Below are 25,554 nucleotides of genomic sequence, written 5' to 3'. Positions count from 1 at the left end.
ACCTCTTCAGAAATCAGAAATTAAAGGACAAGTTTTCCTTCTCCTGATGTCTCCAGTTCTTTTGGGACAGACTTTCTCCACACAATATTACAGCAACACAGTAAAGACAGCAGCCAGAAATGAACTTCCATAAAAGATTATATTGCTGTTCTTAAATAATTCTCATCAAGTGAAACGTATGCGTAGATGAACACCTTCAGTTTGATACGAACCACAACAACCTGTACACGGAGCACAACACAATACAGTACTTTTTCCCTGCGATGGTGCAACAACTGAATCACATTTGGGCATTTCTCTTCAAACAGTAACACAAAAGTACACAACAAATACATAAATAGCTTTTGTTTCCCTTTAAATCATCTATAACACAATTATTTTCATGATTCTGGCTCTTGCTACATCATGTCATTTGACTGATATATAAATTAACAACATCAACAACAAATAATAATAATAATAATTAGAACAATAATAATATAAAGGCTGTCTGTCTTTCATATAAATCTGGCTAGCTTACAGTATGAAATGATGGAACAGAGATCATGAGGGCAGTCTGACATGATGCATCACAGAGTTTCGCCGCTTTTCACCGTTTTCTTATTCTGAATGCAGACGTTCAGTTTCCCACTTCAGAGTGTTTGTGAGAGAGATGGGCGCCATGTTGGCTCAGTCACGAGTCCACTGGCCCAAATTCTTTCCTGAGGGTCCATGGCGGCGTGGACAAATGTTCTTCAGTGAAAACTGAAAAATGGGGCCCCTGAGTTTTCTCTTGGGAGGCCAGTTCTTCCTCTACAAGACTGTCAGTAGCGCCTCCGGTGGTGGTGACTGGTACTAAGACAGTACATAGTACTACAAGAGGCTGTTTGTGATGGCGAGGTTCAGCCTCCTTGTCCACTGAGCGTCCCTTTCGTCCATCACCATAGCTTGTATCTCAAATGCCACTGCAACACTTCCTTATCTTCCTGGAGATATGGACCCTGAGTACCTCGTCACATCTGATCTGTCGACTGTCGTGTCCTCCCGAACTCTTCTCGGCTTTTTTTGGCCCCCTAATTGTGATACTTTAAATGACCCTAACCTCCCCCTCCCCTTCTCCCACCTGGGTCACAAGGGTCACCGTCCGGGGCAGGTTATGGGTTTGATGCAGCGTCCCTGAAACAGCACCAGGTTGGCAGGGCAGTGGCAGCCGGCCACGCAGGGCTTGTGGCACGGTCCGATCTCGTTCCAGTTGTCGCAGGTTTTGGTGCAGCCCGGTCCGCAGGTGTCATACACAGCGCCGTGTTTACACTGGGTGGCTGACAGGAGGGAAGAGGACGTAAAAGTTAAAAATTGAGCCAATGAATCAATTAAGGTTGAGGGGAATCTGGTTACTGATGCTTATGCACTCCCTGACACATGCTGATGTATACTGCAAATGATTCGTTCTGCTCGAGCTTCGTGCACGCTTTGACCTCGTGGCAGATTGTTTGAGTGCTGTCACTCACCCATACAGGCGGTGTCGGGCTTCCAGGGAACAGGTACTCCCTCCCTCTCGCAGGCTCGGCTGTAGGCGATGAAGGACTCGCAGTAGCAGTTCTTATGGACTGGACACTCACACATGTCTGTCACACACGACCTACAGAGGGCAGGACGATAAAGGTTGGTACAGACTTTTTACGCCAGTTTGGGCCCGTGGAGGCACCCATTTTAGCTGTCTGTCATGTCCACATGGGGATATTTTTGGGTGCATGCATTGGTTCAGAAGGAAGAAGAGCAAAATTAAGTTTATTGTTTATTTGCATTGTCATTACAGTAAACTGAGTCTCGAACCTGTAGAATGATGCAAAGTCAACCACACGGTGGCACTTCTGAAACTCCCACGACTTTATCTTCTGGCACTCCCGGTGTGCGCGGAATTTGACTTTGACGCTGCCGGGGCACAGGAAGGATGTTGGCCGGCGAGGGGGGTGCTGCTGAGAGCAAACCTCGTTTCCGTCGACTCGCCACGACTCGGCAAACTCGTCAACGTCAAACTTGAACTGGCCATCGCCTCCCATGGTGTCGTCGCGCTTGTGGCCGTTGTAGTTGCCACAAAGGCCACAGAGGCGTCCACGCAGATGGGGAGCGGCCACAACCTCCACGAAACTGTCGCCGTCCCATGTGATCTCCAGACCTGCAGGAGGAGGTGGAAGAGTTTAAGACTGATAGTAGTTCGTTTAGACATAACCAAATAGATGAGGCATTTCGTGTATTTTAAAGGTCAAGCATCAAGACAGTGAAGTTCCTTTGAGATGTACTATGAACACGTCTTCACACTGCAGAAAGACTGAGCATGAAACTTCTTTCTTCACTGTTTTGGTCTTAAACTTTTTGGTTTGCAAAATAACGTTGGTCTGTGAGGCTTCATACTGCAGAAACAAAACTGTTAAACAGTTCCTGGCCTGCTGTGTGCTGACCTGCTATGGTGGTGAGTTTGAGCAGGTATCCGTCCAGGTCGATGTGCACCCCGGGCCCATGGTAGGGCAGGGCGATGCGGGTGCCGTTCCTCCGAACTGTCAGGTGTTGGTGAAGACTGAGGATCAAAGCTCCCAGCCTAATCTCAACAGACTGAGTCCAGGAGAAGGAACGAGTCCGCCGGGCATCATTCTTCACCAACACCTTGGAAACCAAAGGAAAATAAAAGCCGAACCTCCATCAGTTCTTTCCTTCTAATAACATGCTTACAGTAGAGTGTTAGTTAACATTTTAGGAATTGCACTTTTTGTTTTGTTTTTTTTGACAAGAATATTAATGTGAATATTGTCATGCAGAGTCCAGTTACAGTATGAGTACAGTACAGTTCTGATGACGCTGCCTTTCAGCTTGAATTAGGAAACGAGGCTTTGTGGTCTAATAAGCAGTTTGAGCACAAATTGGAGCTATTGCAGCTAACCAACAACAGCTGGGAGGAGAGACTGGGCCAGATGTGCTTACATTTCCCTAAATCTGAACAGAACTGAATCAAATCTTAAATGTTTTGGTGGCCAATTTGATTAAGAGTCACTGCAAAGTATATTTTCCCGTCCTTCGGCAGAGGCCAGCGGTTCTTCCTGCATCCAATGTTGGTGCTAAGCTTGGCTAATCACATCCCAGAGATGAAATTCATTTTCAGTTTCTTTCTCATCTCACTCTGGTACAAACCAAACTAAAATGCCGTAAAATATCCTAAACTCCTGACGTACCACGAAGCTGGAGTCTGGGTTGTTGATGTTGATGTTCCCCGGCACTCCAGCGAGGGCGCTGCCACAATCCCGAGTTAGCACATACTGACAGGTTCCCTGAAAGTTAAAGGTCCTGCCATCGAAGGTGTTGTAATGAGGGTCCCCGAAGACTGTACATACACCTGGCTCTGCAGGAGGACAGAAGCAAAGACACAGGAGAGCGGGTTCAAAATACTAGCATGGGACACATAAAGTGGAATGTGTCTGTCATGCCAGGAGAGAAAAGGGTTTGAAGAGTACACGCTGATGTCTGACAGCCAGCAGCAAAAGGATAATTGATGATAAACGGTGAAATGTGAGGCCCCGACTCACTCAGAAGTGCAGTAAAACGTCTGCTTTATCGCCTGAACTAAGCTCTACAGTATGAAGACGTGAGGTTCACGGAGTCTTTGTAGTCCTGGAGTGGTACTTTGATGCAGGTCACAGCCAAGAAATACTTTAAAGCCTCGACTTAAGCATGAGTGATATCTCTGGGAAAGAGGAAACCGGACGGCTGAGAAGGACTTACTCACTTTCAGTGCAAACTGGACAACAGCCGGTCCTGTTCAGGATCTTATTCTGCAAGAGACGAGGCGGAAACACACAGTGTTCATCTGAACATGAAGAGTGATGAAGGAAGAACAGGATGCAGACTAATAGTGAGCCGGTCAAAAACTGTGAGAAACAAAGACAGCAGTGCGTTTGAAACGACGGCCAAACGGCTAAGAGCAATGAGATGCACACGTCCTGACACTCATGCAGAGAGAAGATAAGCACCTGACACGACATGAAACGCTTCTCCAGCAGCAACACCATTCAGAATGACAGTGAAGAGCTAAAAGAATCAGGCTGACGTCCACTTTCTGCAGACAAACGTTTTTCCACATTTTGTTGGCAAAGATAATAAACAAACGTCAAACAGACAGAATGTAAATTAAATGAAAGATGAAAAAGGAGGAAAAGTTCTCATTTTGATGAGTTCACAGGCAAACGGGACGACCACAAAGACACCGATACTCCGACCTCAACCACTGAACTCTGTCTGTGTAACAGGAAACTGTGTGTGTGTGTGTGTGTGTGTGTGTGTGTGTACAGTATGTTTCAACTTTCATCAGAGGTGCAGATCAGAGGACTCTTTCACACACTTAGTTTTTGTTGCCTCAGGGAAGCCCTTCATTCGTACAAACACACACTCTTTTTTCCTTTCTCTCTCTCTCTCTCTCTCTCTCACACACACACCACTCATCTGTCATCACATTCAGATGTTCTCCGTACACTCAACACACACTCCTGAGTCCTAACCTGTGCACAAAGGGCAGTCTCTGCCTTTGAAGAGGGCTGCCTTTTGACGAAGCAAGGACACACACAAGCACACACACTCTTGTTCTGTAACACACACACACACACACACACACACACACACACACACACATAGACAGAGATTGGTTTTCAGGGGCCTAAATATAGGGAACCTCTTCTTTGCTGTCACTCAAACGTCAAACAGACAAAAGGCTGTTCGGAGACATGCTGTCTCCAAAGGGACGCACACACTCTGCCGACCTGCCGCTGACCGCAGGATGACAGCGTGTGTGTGTGTGTGTGTGTGTGCTGGGTGTGTGTGAGGTGGGCTGTGGTGACCTCGGTAGGTAGGAGTTTCATTCATGATAACTGGAAACTTCGACAAATCGATGTCAAGGAAACGTGAGTTTCAGTTTGATTTTAAAATGTTTGCTCATAATGAAACAGTGCGACAGGTGTGTGAGTGTGTGAGTGTGTGTGTGTGTGTGTGTGTGACTTCACATGTAACTTTTTGTTTTGGCAGGAGAAGTCAGGTGGGTTAGGGTGTTTGACTTCCACAAAGAAACATTGCTTTTGAGTTTTCTTTAATGTATTTTTCTGTCACTTTGAGCACCACAAGCGAAGTTCCATCTACTTCCATTATATTCAAGAGAAGGTCGACGTCTCCACAGCCGATGATGGAAAAACAGCACTACAGGTACAGGAGTAGGATGTATTTTTGATTTTGCAGTGGACTGTTCCTTTAGCCACCACAACAGTCTTTCCCTTCAGCAAGCGTTCTAGCTGCTCCTTAACCACAGAGCAGCTGCCATATGCAGACACTGTCATTGTATGTAATCTGCGGTTTTGCAGAACTGACCAGTTCTCTTTGTCAAAGTTCTCTTTGGCAAGTGAGTTGTTGTCAGGGTTGTGACTGTGTCCGTTCTGTTAGTCTTTACAAGACGGCAGCTTACTTCACAACCCAGAAATTTAGATCAACAAAGTTTGTGCTCACGGGATCATAAATACCACAACTGAGAGTCTGTTTCTGTGGCACAAGCCATTCGAGGGCACCAAAACCCTGAACACACTCGGCCGGTTGGGGCCAGGAGGTTTCCAACAGACAGTCACCTCACATTGAGTTACACAGAAGTGACACGCTGATGACACGCTGAGCTGACTGCGTGTGCATGTGGGTCGCAGTGACGAATTCAGTTTGAAAACCGGAAAAGCTAAACAAGCTGGAGTCACATGGTTGTCAAGTTAAAGTGTATTCCCAAAATCTTAATGTCACTTAAACAGACCTAAATTACTAATATTAAGTGCTGCTTCCCAAAACTGAGTAAGATTGGTTGGAAGTAAAACAACCAGAATGTTGAAAAATATTCCTGAAACAGTAAATCAGCAGCGTGTACTGAGTGAAACCTGTTGCGGACCACCTACATCACCCTGCAGCCGCCTGCTCTGACCACAAGCAACAGGTGAGGGCTTGTCGTAACCGCTGGAAGCGCGTGAACTTGGGACTAACGCTGACGCCGGCTTTGACAGCGTGACCACCAGCGGCCGGCGGTATGCGAGGAATCCACTCCATCACCCACCGGCCGACAGATGACCCCCGAGCGCCCGAACGCAGCACAAAGCCTCCCACCTGACAGCAGTTCACAGAGCGTTCGACAGCCACACTTCAGCTGCACGCAACAGCACTAATGAGCTAAAAAAGGCAACTGACTCCAGAGGAGAAACCGGATCAGAAGGGTCCCGGAAAGAGTTGGGCTCCATGCTGACCCTTTTAGGAAGACTGGAAAGTCTGTTAATGTCCGTGTTTGTCCTAAATTTGAGAGTTAAACATTTCTTTTCTTTCTTTTAATTGACGTACATTTAAACACGTAAGAAGAACATGTGACATTAGAGGTTTTAGAGGATCTGAATACGATGAGGACTTCTCAAAGTGAAGAGCTGAGGTGACAGTTACGTCTGCTGTGCAGTAAATCAGAGGAGCGTCGCTGTTTTGAGGCGTCACGCATGTGAGCAGCAAACGAAGCAGTTAGTCATGGGCGGTAAAGTGTGAGAGTTGGACAGATGAGACAGAGAGAGGAAAACGTGGACAAACTCAAGTGACGCAGACTCAGCGGGTGACTGTTAACAGGTTGCAGGTCCAGTGAAACCCAGCGAACTGGATGCAAGCTGCTGATTGGCTGGCGGGCCTGTCACTCACCGAGGGGCAGCTGGTGATTGGTACGCACTGCTTGGGCCGACACTCGATGTTTCCCTTAACGCAAGCACAGAGGGTGCAGTTCACTGACGACCACATGTCTCCTTCCTGCAGGACACAAGGGACACACCAGGATCAGGACACGACCATCATCTGTCTGTCCCTCTGTCTATCTGTGCATACCATTCAGCCATCATTTTGTCTTATGTCCCGTCTCCTTGTCTATTCATCTGTCCTTATATCCATTCATTTGTCCCTCCAACTGTACATAAACTCATCCCTTCATCTGTACATCCATTCATCTGTTCATCTGTCCACTGGTCACACATTTATCTCTTTCCCTTCACCCCTCCGTCTTCCCTCTGGTGTCCACTCCGCTCTCTCACCCTGTAGATCTTGTTCCGGACTCTGCAGTACTTCACCTCCTCCACCTTCACGTAGGACAGACACTCTTCGCAGCACTGGTCGCCGTGGCAACTCCCTGGCCGAGAGCACCGCCTCTTGCACACCACCGTGGAATCCTGGGAAGAAGAAGAAGAAGAGTCCAGAAAGTGTGAGGGGGTCAACACTCAAACAAACAAACAAACAAACAGTCAGCAGCAGTGTTTGTCTCTGAAGGGGATGCTGAGTGGGGAGTGTCTGTTTGTGACATGCAGCCTGGTACCTTGCAGGTGCAGGTGGTGCAGTTGTCATGTATGAAGGAGGTCCCGTTCTCGTAAACCTCGCTGTGGAACAGACAGCTTCCGAAAGACAGATCGAACACCTTCCTCTGACCTGGAGGACGAGGAGGAGCACGACAAGTTATTCTGTGACTTCACGTTGGTGATTTAGCCTGCACGAGCATTTCCTCACAGCTGATGTTCACCATCTGCCATTCAGCTGCGCATCAGGACGGAAGCGAGGAGGTGAACTGACTTTTATGATGATTATTATGAGCCTCTTCTGACATCTGAGGTGCTTTTGTTTGTTTCATTTGTTTGACAAGCGATGGAGAAAACAAGGAAGCAAGAAACAAAAGACCAACAATGAAATAAACATGGAGAACACCAGCGTTTCTTCTGCAACACCTGCAGAGGTTCCTCATCAACCTCCAGAGGTGATTTTTTCCCCCACAATGACAAAAGCAAGTCTGAAGTGTCCTTACTGAAGGACTGAGAGTCCAGAGTGTTTGCTCTCTGTGACTGGACAACGTGTCATTTTCCTTAAATATTCCTGAAGAAACAAACAAACAAACATGGCCTCCTCCACATTACGTCTGAAAGTTGATGACAGGTCTTTACCGAGACATCTGGGACAGCACTGTCCAGGAGGGGTGTGGCTGAGGTGGGCGGGGCAGGACAGGACAGGACACACCTCCCTCATGCAGAGAGTCCGCCCTCCCTGAAACGACAACCACGAACCATTTAACCAGCACACAACAGTTAAGACTGGTTAAGACTTGGGAATAATTACATTAATATGGTCAGCTTGAATCAGAATAGAATCCTCTACCTTCATCTACCTTCATCTACCTTCATCTACCTTCATCTACCTTCATTGTATAAGTCACATTTCTTTGCTAGAATGCCCACAGACATAAAGTAGGAAATGTCCAACAAAACATATTTTTTTTACACAAAAGAAGTAACATGTTGCAGCTCGGTATGTGTGTGCATGTGTTAACAAGGTGCAGGCACATTAATGCAGTGATGTGTTTATGGACGTGCGATTTGTTTGTCTGATGGGGCAGGATGAGGAGGCAAAGGGGGAGACAGAGAGGGAGGAAAAAGGGAGGGAAGTCGTTCCAATCCCACGAGACTCCAGAACCAACTCATGCGGAGGACCGAGTGTGTGTGTGTGTGTGTACTCACAGTGCAGGTGCACTTGATGCAGGGTTTGCCCTCTGGACTGAACTCCTCCTTCTCTTTGTACAGACGACCCTCGAAGATGCAGCCTGCATGTAGAGGAGACAAACCCATCACTCACTTGTTGTTCAGGACGTTTTTACGAGTTTCACATTCAGATTACACGTATATCAACTGACTTTGTCGTGCAAGCGGACCGTAAGCACGGTGTTGTCACAAAGTCATCTGGTCTGGTTAAAGGAACAGTCCCCGGTTAGCAGAAACAGGCCTGGAGGTTTAGCTGCTTTTACAAATTGAGCCCAGCACAAAAGCTGGTTGATAAACTGACATAAACTGACAGCAGAGATTCTCTACATTATGGAGGCAAAACTCACCTGGGCAGGTGGGGCAGCATTTCTTCGGGTGGATTTTGGGGTTCTTGCAGTGGACGACACACTGAACTTCCGCCTCAGTGATGACACCTTCCTGTCACAAGCAGCAGGTGAAGAACTTGTTCAGTCTGTACATTCAGAAGACTTTTCATTCCAAGCTGTCCTGCTTCCATCCTCTCATTTTTGCTGCTGCCACTTTCTTCTTGGCTCCTCTCTGCTTTCTCTTTTCCTCTCCATCCCCCATTTGAATTTGCTATTTCCTTCCTTTCCTGCTTTCTTTCCTTCCATGTCTCCCTTGTTTCCTTCCTTCCTTCCTTCCTTCCTTCCTTCCTTCCTCCCTCTCTCTACCTCCTTCTAACAAGGTTTGTGTTGTTTCAGATCTGAGGTGAGAGTTTTCCATGTGACGTCTGCTCGCTTCAGCCCTCATCTGCTCACACACACACAGACACACACACACCTGACAGCGCCTGGTAACGCAGGGTTTGGTGGAGCTGGTCCAGGACACTGAGCTGTTGTAAGATCGTCCGTCCAACATGCAGCCTGAGACCAGACAAGAGTGAGAGTCAAAAGACAAAGAAGAATGTTTGGTGTCATGTTTTCAGTCACAGTGATGAGAAAACGTCATCGACCTGCTGTGGACCAGCACATCTGTTAGTCTGGTAAAAGCGTATGCACACTCTGTATTTTCAGGTCTTCCTGGCAGTTTGATGTGAGATCTGAACTTTGCCAAACACAACTGAGCTGAGACACAATGACTAAACATTCGAGGAGTGCAGCTCTGTTCCAGGATTTCAGTCAAAGCTGGAGATGTGCTGGAACGTAGCAGCTGCTCAGGAACTCCACACCCGCCGATCCGCCCCATCAGCGCTAAATGAAAAGCCGATTCATTTCACCCCGTTTACAGTAAGTGGCCTCAGATCAATGTTTAACTTTTCCACACGATGAAACCCGATCATGGCCTGCTTCGCTCGGCGTGAGACAAACCCTCTGGTGTCTCAGAGAAGAAAAGATCAGATCCCTCAGAGACTGACATGTCAGTCAAATGGACGTGCATTTTTGGATTATGATTCTTTAAAATCTGAAAGTTGTTTATAAAGGTTTTTATGATCTGTTTTGAATACACGTCCAGCCAAGTGGGACGCGGTCGCACTCGTGGTGCGTATAAACTGGTTAATGAAGGCTCTTTTAAAGTGAATTGCTCCTAATAAAACGCTCCCGTCTGGCTGCGTGTATGATTTCATAAAATGTGAGAAAACAGTGATATGACATGCAGCAGTTGGGGCGTTTTCCAAAGCAGCGACACACAGGGGTCCTAAATTTGGTCACAGCGGCCGCCACAATAGAAAACTGATGTGGGTTTCCACGGCAACGAGGGGCTTTTCCACATCCGAGTTGAGCTCGTTCTGCCCCTCCTAACGAAGTGCTGCGTCGTAAAAACGCCAAACCGCAAACAAAAGGGCCGCACCCCTGCTGCCAGCTGGGAGGTGTGTGTGTGTGTGTGTGTGTGAGAGTGTGTGTGTGTGTGTGTGTGAGAGAGAATAGCTGTCTCTGAGGTAAATAATATATCTTTCTTCCCACAGGTCACAGTGAGGCCTGGCTGTTTGGAGGCTGGACATGAAGTGGTTCCTGAGACTCTGCTGATGTGTTGCTACAGTCTGCTATCAGTGCAGTGCAGCTGCGGGTGCTGCAGTCCTTTAATAAACCATCCCTGCTTCATTTTTATCATCATGGCTGTACAACAAACAAAGGACCACTGATGCGTCGTGTGCCGTCCAAAGGAGACGCACGAGTCGAATGTGTGGAATCAGAGTGAAGTGAAAGCGATAAGACTTTTAACTGTGAACGTTAAGAACAGTCGTCTCATTCTGTCCACCTGTCCGTCTCACCTTTACACCTCTCACAGCAGGCTCCGGTCTGTTTCACCACCAGGGCACAGTCCTCAGAGACCAGCGGACATTTCTCCTGTTTACAGTCTGCCTTCCCCTCCTGCAGCAGAGACAGACAAAGGGACAGAGGACGGGAGGAGACAATCAGCTGCCAAGTGCTCCACCTGCATTTGGTTCATTCACATTAATCTGAAGCCTGGAAGTGAAAATTATCATCACACATGCAGTACATACAAGCTTTTTGTGGCCTGAGAATACAGTTTTGTTTTAGTTTGGCCACCATAAATGATCTGACAGCTGCAGTATTTTAGCCACAGTGGACGAAGTCAGCCGGAGTTCAGGACAGGAGAGACATGGCGTCTTTACTTCTTCAAAGCTCCTGCTGCCTTTCTGTGTAAAAAAAAAACCTCATCTACTTTATCCGGACTGCGTGGCTGCGCTTTGATCGAGCACTAAATGAACAACAAAAGCTGTCAGCAATTCATGCGAGACATGTTAGCCCTAAAAATCACCCAAAGAGGACGTGAAGCGTTCAGTCTCCACCTGATGCACCACCTCTGTGCTCTGCTGTCAGACTTCAAGTTGAGTTTCTCAATAAAAAGTGACCCAGTGGTCACAGTTTAGCTGTGACTTTTCACACCAACGCTGCTCATGGTGTCCGTCACCGCCGCTAACTGCACCGTGGGACTGGACAGAATCTGCGCTTGTTTAATCCGCTCGCTTTCACACCCAGCTTTTATTGCTGATTTGATCCACACGCTCAGAGTGTGTGTGTGTGTGTTTGGTTTTACACACTGTGAGGGTTTATAAAGTGGGGGCTGGCAGGTCTCGTGGCCCTGTGGCTCTGCTGCAGGCGGCTCTAACGAGGACGGATCAAAGCAGGGCGAAAATAAATCGGGGAGGTTTAATATAGCAGCAGCGCTCCAACTAAACCCCAACCACACTGAGGACAGATGAAGTCATGGCTGAGGAGGAGGGAGGACAGCAGGGCAGGGAGTGTAACATAAGCAAGAGAGAAAAGAAATTAGATAAAGAGCAAAGAAAAAGGACAAAATTTGTTGCTCATTTACGGATTTCATCCGTCAGAAATGTTCCACGTGAGCAAATGCAAAATGACTTCCTGTGTGTTCCACACACTTTTCAACATTGAAACATCTGAAGTGTCCCCCTCAGTCAATACGTGGGCTGAACAACCTCATTATATGTCAGGTCTCCCACAGGATCCCACAGTGCCACCCGTCTCACGGGGGCGGAGCAGCGTGATGTCACTGCTCTGATGTTTGACTGACGGCCGCTAATTTCCCCTCAGAGGAGTCACATAACTTTATGTGACAGCTGATCACTGCAGAACCTTCAGGTCCCACTTCAGCATGTCCACCGAAAACAATTTACAGAAGCTTTAGTTCCCTTTCAGTTTTAGTTTCAGTTCCTTAACAACAAGTTATAGCAACACTTTCTATGAAGGCCCCGTCTTCAGTGCATCTATAGGGGAAAGCATTACGTGTGTTTATAAATGTAGACATAAAGCATTATGAATGCGTTATAAGACTCTATGATGTGCTACAGATGTGGTCTTCAGTCATTAACCCAAATCACTGATATTTTGGTATATATTTACATTTTTGCAGGCTTCATACTCACAGGGCGTCTGACAAGAAGAAGCAGGATCGTTTACATGTGAACGTGATCTGTGCTAACTGAAAGACACTGGACATAATGTAGTCCCAAGGTCATGTCTCCTGTTATCCATTAGCAGAGTGGTGTTAGAACATGTGGAGCTCCTCACCCCCTCCCCCTCCCCACTCTCACCCTTCTTGTCTCAGGGTCAAAGGTCACAACGGGTCACCACGCCTTATAAACACTCGACATACCATCGTGGCACCGAGGCTGGTCGACTGGACGGCTGTCTGTCGCTGAGGGTGACGACCACCAACCCCCCAACACACACACGTATACACGCACAGTGTCATGAAGCACTGGTATGCTCATAAGTGTGTGTATGTGTGTGTGTGTGTGTGTGTCAGAGAAAGAGAAAGTGTGTGTTTGGACATACATGCATTTGGATTTCAGCTGAAGTGCACTGAATGTGTCTGTGCGTTCGTCCAGCTGTCTTATCAAGCCTCATTTCTCCGCGTTCAGCCTGTTTTCATCTACTCATTCGTTTAAACGTAACCACAAAAACACTACACGTAGCTGTGGCGGCGAGGTTCCCCCTGACGAAGCACGAGGACACACGAAACTGAGCTGCCGAATGTCTGAACGCCATCGAGACACCAGACAAGAAGTCGTCTTAAAATTTAATCAGATTGTGTCCACGGCATTTTAAATTCAATCAGTTGAGTTCAGTGTTTTCTAAGCGAATCAGTGAAGGTTAACGTCAGCTGCAGACGTCCCATTAGCGAACAGTCTCAGCAGCTTTACTTGTTGGCTGTGCGTCACATGCAGAGTCTACCTGTACTTTACTGATGCTGCTGTTTGACTGATTTAATCAAAACCAGGATGAAGAGCAAAAATAAAAGATTAGTTCAGGCTCCGTCCGGGGACACAGTATTCACTATTATTTTAGACAGAATTAGCGACACAATTCACAAAAGCTTTAGTGAAAACTGAAAATGAGGTGATTTACATCTCAGTTCTGCGACATTTGAACATTAAAGGAAATTTTGTTGTTCTTGAACAGATTAAAAGTCCTTGTTTGTGTGACAACTGGGCTGTTCTGCCACTAGGAGGCGACAGTGTTCACTGTTTCTCCTCATCAGTGTCCTTTGTCTTCCTCCCTCCTCCTCCTCCTCACCATCACTCAGCTCCTGGCCTTATTTTTTGCCTTTCATCCATCACTTTCTCTTCCTCCATCTTCGACCTTCTCCTCTAGTTTTGTTTCTTTGTTTCTTTTGTTTTTTCATTTTTTTCATCCGATTTTCTCTCTCTCTCCTCAGCGTTTGAGATGTTTTCTCCGAGCTGAAAGCTGTTACGTCTCCACCGTCTCCTTCTTTTCATGCTCTTTCTCCGTCATGGTGAAGGAAAGAGAGATCAGTCCAGGTCTGTCAGCACAGGAGAGGAAGTCTCAACTTTAAGGCCCACTTAAGCCCTTGGACGTCACCCCTCCAGATCCCCCAGACCTTAACCCCCTTTGCTGCGGTGGCCTTTCACCTTTCACCCCTCCTCTAAAACAAACAGGTCACGACCCCCCGCCGGAGTGCAGGAGCCACAGTAGCTTAGGGACGAGACGGGAGGAGAAAGACGCCAGCGATGGGAACCAATTCGCCAAATCTGTTTCAGCGAGTCGTCTTTCTGCCAGAGGAGAGCTGAACGTCCACGAACACGTTTAACTAAAGCAAAGAAATAACGTCACCCCCCACCCAGCTGGTCACGCACACACACACAAAGCCATGAGGGATTCATACGAAAACATTTAGGCCTCTTAACATCTAATTTCCCTTATTTATCCCCTGAAGTTATCAGCATGTTATCCTGCTGTTCCAGCTCTTCATCCAAGTTCTGTTTGATCCACACTGCGTGAAACATTCAAACACAAGACTGCACGGAAAACATTTTACATGTCCTGTGCATCATACATCACACGTTTGTCTGATGTGATCAGTATTTCAGGAAACTGTGGCATCGTGACCTCAATTTTAAATAAAAATACAAGGATTTGAACAAAGTTTGGCCATGCAGAAAAGCTCTGTGTGGAAGTCCAGTTCTGCCAAAGTGACGAGAGGAAAAAGATCCTGTAAGACATCATAATGAGAAACTTTTTCTCAGAATAACGTGGGACAAGGGGACGTCTTCACAGGCTAACAGCATAAAACCCAAGACACGGAACTTTAAAACCTCGTTGTGTCCAACTCGTCCAACTCCCAAGTCCCCGCAAAAAACTTTTAGCTTTTCACTCTTCTGGCGCTGAGGCCACGTTAACGTTTAGAAGAGCTCATGATATTCCTGAGTAAGGACTCTGGCTGTTCGCTCGTCCCTTCAGTCTCCTCCCTCTCTGAATGCTCTTCTCATCTCGTTTCTTCGCCGCTTCATCTTCCTCGAGCGAAGGCAGGCGAGAAAAGAGAAAGAAAGACCCACATGTGGAGAAGAAAAATCTAAAAATGTTCCAGTGACAGGAAAATAACTCAGCGGGTGTTAAATCATTTTCAGATTTCTGTCACCATTTTGCTTCTGATTGGAAACACAAGTGAAATGTGACGGCGCCCGACGTTTTCCGTCTGGGTGTTATCAGGTGGTTATCAGGTAAACCTCGCCCCTCCTGCATTGATCTGCCACTGTTTGAGTTGAGACTCTGACAGGAAGCAACCTTTGACCTTCCCCTCAGATCGATCCCAGCTACCGAGTGTAAAGCAGCTTCTATGCGTAGTTCGTCGAAATGTTTGTTTGGTCGATTAACAGGCTGCTGTGACCTCTGACCTCCTCGCTGACGGCTGCTGCCTGTCCTGTTGGAAATGAAGGAATGGAGGCTCGTGTTGGTGTTAAAGTCATTGAATCAGAGTTAATGCTGGATGTGTCCTCTTCGTCTCAAGCTGAACAAGCGGCGGCTGTCAGTCGGCTCCTTTCTGACAGCAAAGTGACAAAGATCGTCTTAAATTGTTTCTTAGCGGAGTCGCTGTGGAGCCTCCTCACACTCCTGCAGGATTCACGTTCAGGAAATTTTTAGTGGTGTTTTAGTGTAAGCAGAATAAAGATTCAAAGTCAGATGAGGTCATGTAAGAGGAACAAGAACAAGTGAGGGAGTGAATAACATGAGCCCGTCTGAGGGGAGGAAGAGCTGATGAGAGAGTGGAAAAAACAAAAAACGGCGAACAGACAGGCGGACGAGTGCGATGAACAGTGTGACGGAGATGAGCCGACTCCCTCCGAGATAAGGGATCGTCATGGCGACCGGCCTGCCAGTCAGTCTGTCAGCCACATCCACTTCTGGCCCCATTACAGCGCTCGGCCTCACCCGGACTCACACAATGGCTCCTCTGTGTGTGTGTGTGTGTGTGTGTGTGAGTGTGTGTGTGTGTGTGTGTGTGTGTGTGCCCACAGAGCCATTAGCAGGTACTTTGGACCAACTGGAGAGCCACCCCCCCCCCACCCTCAGCCTACCCCTCCACGTATGAGTGACACTGGAGCCGTGATGGCTCCCCAACCCCCTAAAGAAAGACAACAAGACGACGTACAAAGTCTGACCTTTGAGTGATGAAGGAAGCTGAAGCGCAGTAAGACAGAAATGCTTTTCGCTGAAGGTCTGCTTTACTCCCATTGTAACCTGGACGTCACGTTACCAAGCACCAAAACGTTTCCTCTTGCTGTGCGAGGAGGTAAACAGGATCGTTCCAATGACAGGAGAAAAGAGCTGCTCATTAAAACCAGCCGGAGAGCATGAAGGCAATATAATACTAACATTAAAAAGGTTATTTAATATGTATTTTATGTATATTTAACATCTAAATGGTCAAACTTTAAGCCACTTTAAAAGCTTTCACCTTATTATTAATTCGGCTTGTATTGAGCTATGAAGTTTCTCGTTTTTCCACAAACGTTAAGCTGAGGTGTGGCGGACGGCGAACGCTGCCCGGCGTGCAGGTGACACCACGCTGCTGTGTCACCTCACGCCTTTTCCGCTTCTGTAACGGAAGAAAATCAGCTGCTGGGGGGGCGTTGCACCCTTTCTGCTAGGCTCAGTGTCAATTAAAAAAAAGTGAAATCTATTTGGATTTGGGACACACAGAACACCTTTAACAACTGGTCCTAAACAGTATGTGTTATTTGAACTATCAAGCATCCTGAAGCTTAAAATTTATCAGGCAAACATGGTGACCGACTGCACGTGAAACTGGAAACTGGAATCTGACTGATATGAGTTTGTGCTAGAGGGGAAAAAACCTGCATGCATATGTGGTTTAAGAAGTTTTTAGAAGATAAACAAAGGCCAAATTCAATAAAGACTGAGACCTGAATGTATGTAAGTTTACGAGTGTGTGTGTGTGTGTGTGTGTGTGTGTGTGTGTGTGTGTAGGGGTTAAAGCTGAGATGAAAGCCGGCCGTTGCCTGCTGATGACTGATAGCATTCAGCAGGCCTCTGGCTGATGGCTGCCTGATAACGCAGGACGGCTCGGTCAGCCAATCAGAAGCCAGCAGGACGGAAATGAAAGGAGCTGAGGCTGGATGAAAGCTGGAGCTCCACATGCACAAGGTGACATAAAGTCCCATCATCAGAAAATAAGAACCAATCAGCTCATCAGCTTTGAGTCTGAGGGACAACCCAATAAACACAAGGAGGATTTCTTTTCTTTTATGTCTAGTTATTATTAATTCTTTCCAGGCTTGACTGCTTGAGATGTGCAGAGGTGAAGTTCAGCTGAACATATAATAAACACAGCCTGCCGACCTTAAGCTTATTCCTCGATGCTAAAAGCTTTACCTGCGGCTTCGCGGTTCGCTCGCTGCGGCTCCGCTGACTCCATGTTGTGTTGGGCATTGATTTGTGACAGCATTGAGACTCATTTGAGTGGGCCGAGCAAACCATCGCTCCTCCTTTGGGCCCACAAACCGATTTTCTTTTTATCGTGGCGAAGGCAAGTCCTAAACATTTTGATGAAGTCATTCAATGAGCGTGACATGTTGTTAATCCAGTCACGGGAAACAAACATTCCTGAGGTCAAACCCTTTAAATAAAACCTACATAACTATCTGTTGAGAGACAGGGCTGTTGCTATGGTTACGCACAGTCTAACAGAGGCTTGGGATGAAGAGCGGTGATTAGACTAATGACTGAGGAATGTCTGAGGTGTCCTCACAGAGGTTTTGTCTTACCAGCCAATCATGGCGAAGATCATTTTATCAGGAGTGTTTCAGGGTGTGTAAATACACACTGAGGATGAGATGAACACACGTGGACACACAAACACACAACATGCAGCCCTCAAGTTCACACTCGTGTGCTTCCTGGAGGGCAGACGCTGGTCATGTGATCACGCTTTTGAAAAAGCAAAGCCTCTCTTTGAGCCGATGGGCAGGCAGCGACACAGAACAGCCTTGTTGCTCCACTCTCATCCCCTAAAACAAAGACCTCTACAGCAGCTAAGGGTGGAGGGGGTGGAGGGGGTGGAGGGGTGGCGCGGGGGTCAGGGGTCAAAGAGCACATGTTTCAGGAAAGAGTCGTCCCAGAACGTTTTGTAGGCTGGTTTTAACAGCCGGGCCGAGCCAAGACAGCATGACGACAGGCGTGTCTGTTAAAACAAACAATCCCCACTTCATGTTTCACTGCCAGTCCGTTTAAAATCCTCGGAAAACAGTTAAGAGTCGCATTACCAAGTGATTTCCTGCACTCACAAATCTCCTGCATCCTGACTTCATGTCCCACAAAACATTTTGGGTTGCATGGGTTGCAGGGTTGCATGATAAGTTGTGTCGGATCGATGCTAAAAGCGCTTACAAAAGTGATTTCTTGCCAATATTCACCATCAAATCAAACAATCCACACTTCACGTCTCACCGGCTAAAACTTGCATGTCAAAGTCCTGTCGCAATGCTGCAAATCTTTCACAACCTTCCGATAAGAAACGCCACACAAAGCTCAATAATCAGCTCTACAAATATCCCTATCAGGCCTTAAAGAGGTCATTTTATCAGTCCAGGCGGAAACCCTGAAGCAGCAATTACACGTCGAGGTGCCAAGAGCAAACAGGGCGAGTCGTTCAGCTGAGAACTAAACCGTCGGCTCTGCAGAAGATGTGGACAAGATGTGGAAAGATGTGTTCTTACCAGACAGACGCAGGTGATGCAGGGGTTGTCGGTGATGTTGGGGATGTGGAGGACTTCTCCTTCGTTCTCACAGCTGGCCTCCGTACCTGTGAAGGACAGTGGGAAGGTGACAAAGGTGAGAAGCTGGGGGCGGAGCTGAGAGTGTCGAATGAGTCTGGACTCGTGACTTTGGTCGACCCTCCTGACCGACACAATCACCTGCGCAGGCTCGCGTTAAATAAGCCGAGAACTGAGAGCAGGCGAATCACAAACAAAACCCTGGCGGATGGCCCACATTTGTTTTAAAGGCCTGCTGATGGTCGCTCTTAGTGACGAGGCGGATTATTATCGCCGGACCCCGTTGTGCCCCTCAGCTCTACGTCGCTTTTTCAGCGTCCTTCAGCTCACTGATTTGTTTTGATGGCCCTCAGCTTCACTGTTTCACTGCTCTCATGAACTTTCTTTCCAGCAGAAAATGGCAGACACTATTAGAAGCTACACTGGAGCGTCGAGTTCTGGATACTTTTTGTCAGGAGACCAAAACTAGAAGAGCTGAAAGAGCTGAAAGAGCGTGAACAGCAGACTCACATCGGTCAGGTGGACTGGATCACAGCTCCAGACGAAGGCTAATGTTTCTGTGTCTGCTGGGTGTGTGAACAGGCAGCTGCTTGGTAACACATCGCCATTACAACGTTTAACGGTGCTAATATGTTGGCCTCGTGTTTACAGCTTGTCCTGCTGCCTCCACTCAAAGTCTTCTGTTTGTTTAATGTGTGTTAATGGCATCAACTGATGCAACACTGCATGATGCTGCCAACATGATAAGCTAATGTGCACCCTGGTTGTATGTTCTTTAATATGTGCTCAAAGCCAGCGTGCTCTGAGAGGATTACTTAAACTCTAGATTTGTCCGTTCAGGTAAAAGCATTGACATTTAAACTGAGGTCTTAAAAACGTGAGTTGTTACGAGAGCAAATGTAATCCGAACCAACTACAGGAAACGACCCCAAACTCGAGGGTTTATGGGTAGAAGCAGACAGATGTCAACATCTCACGGCCTGCAGTTCCTCCTGCTCGGAGAGCTGCAGCACAGAGGAACGGCGTCCGGGCCCACGCTCAGCTCAGTTCACGTGCCGGCTTTGTTTCGACTCTCTAAAACGACAACCTCCTTCCCAGTAGGAAGTTGTTGTCGAGAGCCGGGAGTTGAATCGGGGTTATCGAAGGTAGTTTGAGTGTCAACCGACTTCCTGTTCCCGGTCATACATCCTGCGGCTGATCTCTCCGAGTAGCAGAGTTCTTCTCTCTGAGCACAAAGCACGACTTTGTAGAAACTGGTTTTGACAGATCACGACACACTCAACTGTACAAGCAGTTGGAATCAGGAGACCAGAATGCTGCTGCGTCATCTTGTATCCACATGTGTTTGTTTTTCAGTCATGAATGTTAATCGATTTACGTCTAAAACCCTGATTCTTTTATTTTCTGCTGTGATGATGCAGTTTGTCCTTTCGGGACATTTTTGGGTTATCTCATCTCGTGTAAAATCAAAAACTGTGAAAGCTTCTTCACTCCTCACGTGATGAGCGAAGGATCGTTCTACAGTTGAAAAGTGTTTAAAAGCACCCCAAGATTTCACACATTATGAGACCTTCTGAGCGACAGCTTTGTCAGCCTTGAGAATTCGGACAGGAAATCCGCCTCAGTCATCAATGTGGTCGAGCTGCACGAGAACAGAAAAACGTGGAGAACAAAACGACGGGAACCTCATTTAAAGATCTGATCAAAGTTTGTATGAGGGCTGTGAGTCAGGGACTCCACTTGGGAATCCACTTGACAACAGCAGACCTTTGAAGCTGCTCGTCGTGCCGTCTTGTCTGAGTTCAGCAGAAAATCAGCCTGTGGATTCTGGCACAGCAGACAAACCCTGCCGACTCCACCACTACTGTAAAATTTACAGCCTTCGAGTGTAATTAAACCAGCAGGGCTGTAAGCGGTGGGGGGTGTGGGCGGGGAAGGGTGGGGGTGCTGGGGAGGGAAGTTCGGTCTCTGAGGTCTCGTCCTCAGTCTTCTTCTGTTTGTCAGCTGCTGTTTGTCTCTCATCCATCTTTCCAGCTCTTTACCTACTTATCGTATATTCGGCTTCAAACCTCAGCACTAAAAGTTTCACTTTAATTAAAACGAAAACAGAACAGCTGTGGCAAACAAAACGCTGTAGGAAGGATAAAAAAAAACTGGGCCGGGTTAAGGTTGATCAGGCTCTGAAAGTCACTTCCAGTTTAGATCCACTTCCAAGTTAGTCAAATATCTGAGTCCATTCAGGTCTGAGTCCAGTAAAGCTCGTATTTAACTGACTGAGAGCGAGTTGGTTAAACATCAAATAGAATCTGTCCCAAATATCAACCCGTGCCAATTTTACTACTTCCTTACATATGCCTCTCACAGTCTCTAATTAACTTCAAATATGCACGTGTGCACATTTTCTGCTTCTATAGTGGCACAGGAAGAGTTCAGATCCCTCACTTAAGTGGTGTTTTCCTCCAGAAATACTCAAATAAACTGTACATCTACTTCAAATCTGTACCTAAGTACAGTAATAGAGTAAGAGCACTTACACAATAAGGAAACGTGCGAACAGATTTATGAAGGCCTGTACAGATGTAGAATTTAGCTTCACCTAAACTCAGTTCTGAAGGTGTGACATGCAGCCACCCACTGCAGATCAAACATCCAGCTACTCAGCAACGTCTCAGGCCAAACGAAAACTTACCCTGACAAACTGTTATTCAGGTTTTCCTGCAGTCAAACTATGTTGGACTAACTGTCCCGGCTGAGTACCAGAGACGGTTCAGGCTCAGCAAAGCGCCGTGGAGCCCGAGCAGAGAGGGACAAACCGGAGGAGGGAGCAGCGAGCGTCCCGGAGCAGACTGAAGCCCGTAATGCTGTGGGTACAGGATGACCTCTGCAGGGACACGTTCAACTGCCCCAGATGTCAGGACTCAGAGCACCCAGAACCCTCCGGTCTGTCGTTCAGCACACAATCCTGATTCTGATTCTGAATAGGCAGGACGCCAGGTGGAGGAATCTGATCTGCTGGGATCATGATGGTGCAGCCTCCTCAGGCTGATACCGAGCGGCTGCTGGCTCTCAGAGCTTTCCTGCACTTGTTGGACCACAGAGACCCATCTGGTACAGGTTTTGTCCCCCCATCTGATTCTCATCTTAGCTTCAGGAGCAGAGATAACAGCCAAGAGGGGGGAAACCCCGATAATCAGAAATTATTCTAATCGAACGGATGTGCACAGTCGTGTCCGCCATGAGGTGGACTTTATTAAAGCAAAAGGCCGAGCAGAAAGTGAATCCTCTGCTCCGAATCAACTTTATCGAACATTTTCTCCATTTGTTAATGAAATTATCGTGAAAGTCAAGCACTGCCGTCAAGGAAAGCCTTCAAATGAGGCCTGGAGGAACCGAAAGTAAGTAAATAAGCATAATCAAATGTATTTGATCTAATGTCCATTCCTCAAAGTGGTGGAGAAGGCAGCTCGGGAGTCCCGTCCCTGTCGCTGCTGATAAGACGCATGTAGGCCGGCCTGCGCGCACCGCCAGCACCACCAGCACATCCACCTTTCATTCACTCCGTTTCTATTATCTCACTTCTCCACGGCGCTGCGGGGCAAACAAAAACGATATCCTATGATGCAATGCGGCTGTCAAAAGGGGGATCGGGCCGGGGAGGGAGCGCGCTCAGACCGGCAGGAGAGGCCGCTCAGGAGGGGGGCAAAAGCTGTTAAATCAGAGCTGGTTAAGGAAAGTGATTTACACTTTACAGCCTGCTTTTAACTGGAAAATCGGGTTAATTATAACCTCTGGTGGCACAAACAACAATTTGAGTAGAGATCACTTCTAATTTTACACAGACCTTTCATCCTAAAGATCTAAATCCTCGTATAATTCCCTCAAGTTTGATATAAATTACTTTGATATTGACTCATGTCATCATGATTTATGTGAGGCAGAAAACTACTGCTGCAAATAACAAGCGTTCCGGGTGGATTTGGTGGAGTTTCTCTCCAGTGCAGCCCCGTTTCCACCGGAGGAAGAAACCGGTTCCTTGCAGGCAGGATAAACTGAAAACTGAGCCTGTTTTCACTGCCTGCAGCCCCGAACTCAAAATTCAAAACTCAAAACATTAACCGTTTATATGATAAAAACAAAGAGGTTGTGGTGTGTCCTCTGAGATTTAAGCGCTTCGTCTGCGTTCTGTTGACGTTTTGCTTCCCGGTGATAACGCACCAAACTGGAGGTTTAGCTGACCGCCACACCACATACCAGACTTTGATTTTGGTGCAGAATAAAAACAGACTGCAGCAGCGCGGAGACGCGGCAGACTAAATAACCGGGGGTTTGGGTAGATTTTTACGCACGGTGGGTGTCGTGATGTGTTATTACGAGGCCATATGATCCCTTTAATCTTACCTGTAATTAGTGGAGAGGAGGACCGAGGCGTTTGGAGCAGCAACAAAAAGCAGAAGAGAAACCTACAGGTGGACCAGGAGGGAGGGTTCAAGCGGCGGAGCAACATCCTCGGCTTTTCTCCTATCGGACTTTGGTGAAATCGGAGGGCCAGTTGAATAAAAGCAATCCAAAGAAAAACAGGATTAAGTTAAAAGGTCCAGCGTTTCTCTCGCAGATCTGTCGTTTTTTATTCCAGCCAGGAGGCTCCTCAGTTTGTCAGTTTGCGCTGAAATGCAAAGCGACTCTCAGCCCGACGCGCGGAGAAAACACCGACATTAAAATGACAAAGACGCGCCGACAGGCAGGAGACAGCAGGGCTGCTCATGACACGCGGGGAAAACTGGAGTCCGGGGATGAAATGAAGACACTTAAAGATCAAATCAGGCAAAATCCTGCAGGCGCGAGGACACCGAGGAGAGCAGCGGGTGTTTCTGAGGGCTGAACATGGACTCCGCTCCAGCCCGGCAGTCAGAAGAGTCCAAACCAAAGTGTCCGAGGTGATCTGAGCTCAGACAAACGAACTGAGCTGAATAACAGCCGCCGGGAAGTTTCAGAGTGAGTCTGACACCCCGCAGAGAAGTCAGTAAGTGGAGTTTGCTCCAGCGGTGGACTCGTCTCAAAGCGCGCTCCGAATCCAGGGGCCCGTTTGGCACATGGATGCTCGACGCAGAAAGTCCGGGACGGAGGAGCGGACTGCAGTCTGTCTCCCTCTCTGTCTGTCCCTCTGAGCAGTGCAGAAGAGCCGACCGGCCTCTCCTCCTCCTCCTCCTCCGGTATTAAAGCGGACCTGTGGTGTCGGAGCGCACCACAGAGCCAGAAAGTCCTGCCTCCTCTGTGAAAGCCGGGACCTCCTCCTGCCTCCAGACGTTTCCAAAACCTCCTTCAAATCCTCCAGACCCTCTCTGGTCCTCTGCTCCAGCTCTCCGGCAGACTTTTCCCCAAACCCTCCGGAACTCCTTTTATTTTAAGGTTTTAATAATCACACCGTCTCTGCTCCTTTCAGCCACTGAACCCCTGCGCGCTATAAAGCTGTGTGTGTGTGTGAGAGAGAGGGTGTGTGCGTGTGAGAGTGTGTGTGAGGGAGTGTGTGTGAGGGAGTGTGTGTGTGTGTGAGAGAGAGAGTGTGTGTGTGTGTGTGTGTGTGAGGGAGTGTGTGTGTGTGAGAGAGAGAGAGTGTGTGTGTGTGTGAGAGAGAGTGTGTGTGTGTGTGTGTGTGTGTGTGTGTGTGTGTGTGTGAGGGAGTGTGTGAGGGAGAGTGTGTGTGTGTGTGTGTGTGTGTGTGTGTGTGTGTGTGAGGGAGAGTGTGTGTGTGTGTGTGTGTGTGTGAGGGAGACCAGTCTCCTCCTTGGGGATCCAGTTTCATTACCAACAAACCAGGGGAGCTACATGTGCTTCATGTCTTTATGTCCTAAATGCTTTAGGAGAAGATGAAGAAGAAGAAGAGAAACAAAGAAGAAGACGCAGGAGGACTGAAGTGCAGAAGTCAGTTTTCTTTTCTGCTCATCTTCCTCAGTGTTCCTCTTACATCTGGCAGCGGAGAGGAAGACGTTTTCTCAGGCACATTTCGTTCTTTATTTCCAGATCTTCTTGCCTTCTCTTTCACATTCTGAGTGATTTTTTTGCTTTATTTAGAAACATGCCAAGCCAGAAAGTCTGAGGAAACGTCTGTCTTCATGCTTTTGTGTACTTCTGGCCTGAAGAAAAGCCGTAATTCCACAGCGTACAGTAATGACATCTCAGACGAGACGTGTTCGTCCAACTTTGTGCAACAGTTCGCGTCCGTCTCTCTCCTGTTTCAACATGTGCCCCCCGTGGCTGAAGTCAGCTCCAACCGGGTGTTTGACATGGACGTAGTCCTGACCTCAACCCCGTCCAACACCTCTGGGATGAACTGGAACAAGTCAGACCTGATCCTCCACATCAGATACCTGACCAGCTATGGCACCGCGTTCTGGATCAAAATGTTACGTCAATAAGGTTTTGTTGACCTGAATATTCCTGCACTGTTTTCGTTCAAAATGCAGTCAAAGACCCATTTGGGACGCTTGAAAGGCTCAAAGGTTCCCAAAGTGAGGCCTGGGGGACCCTCGAGGGGACACTCAGCCAACCCGGACATCAGAATAAATGTTGGCCCAGGACGTCTCTGCAGGACGGCTTCTATGCTGAAACTTTGCATTTTGTGTTTCTTCATATGTGGTTCTGTCAGCACAAACAGGGCTGAAAACTCTCCGCATGTGTCCTTCAAAACAAAAAATGCCTTTTGATGGTTTCTCAGTCATCATCCCAAGTCATCATCAAGTTGGCGTTGAAGTTTCGGATGCTAACAAGCGAATATTTGCAGCTCGGTTTCGTGCAAACAGAAAACTTCTCATCTCGTCGAAGTCAACACGCTGCTGCGCCGTATGAACTCCCCTTCACTTTAGCACTACGTCCCCATAAATCTGCAGTCTGGAGTCAACATTAAAGTCTGGTGTGACAGATGAGGAGGCTTGC

General features: G+C 47.5%; 1 protein-coding gene across 1 annotated transcript; it reads right to left on the bottom strand.

Moving 5' to 3' along the window:
• Positions 1 to 120: 120 nt before the first annotated feature.
• On the bottom strand, positions 121 to 23,981 carry bmper (BMP binding endothelial regulator). Its single transcript, XM_046398716.1, has 16 exons — positions 23,023 to 23,981; positions 18,568 to 18,653; positions 10,813 to 10,912; positions 9,384 to 9,466; positions 8,930 to 9,020; positions 8,562 to 8,644; positions 7,992 to 8,091; positions 7,376 to 7,485; positions 7,098 to 7,232; positions 6,715 to 6,819; positions 3,755 to 3,800; positions 3,204 to 3,370; positions 2,439 to 2,640; positions 1,813 to 2,155; positions 1,488 to 1,618; positions 121 to 1,298 (listed from the first exon to the last, which is right to left on the bottom strand). Exons 1-16 carry the CDS (start codon positions 23,126 to 23,128, stop codon positions 1,117 to 1,119), a joined length of 2,070 nt encoding a protein of 689 aa, XP_046254672.1. The 5' UTR covers positions 23,129 to 23,981; the 3' UTR covers positions 121 to 1,116.
• Between the last annotated feature and the right edge of the window lie 1,573 nt (positions 23,982 to 25,554).

This window comes from Scatophagus argus, chromosome 9 (genome assembly GCF_020382885.2).
Source record: "Scatophagus argus isolate fScaArg1 chromosome 9, fScaArg1.pri, whole genome shotgun sequence".
NCBI lineage: Eukaryota > Metazoa > Chordata > Actinopteri > Scatophagidae > Scatophagus > Scatophagus argus.
This window is presented reverse-complemented; position numbering and strand designations above follow the sequence as displayed.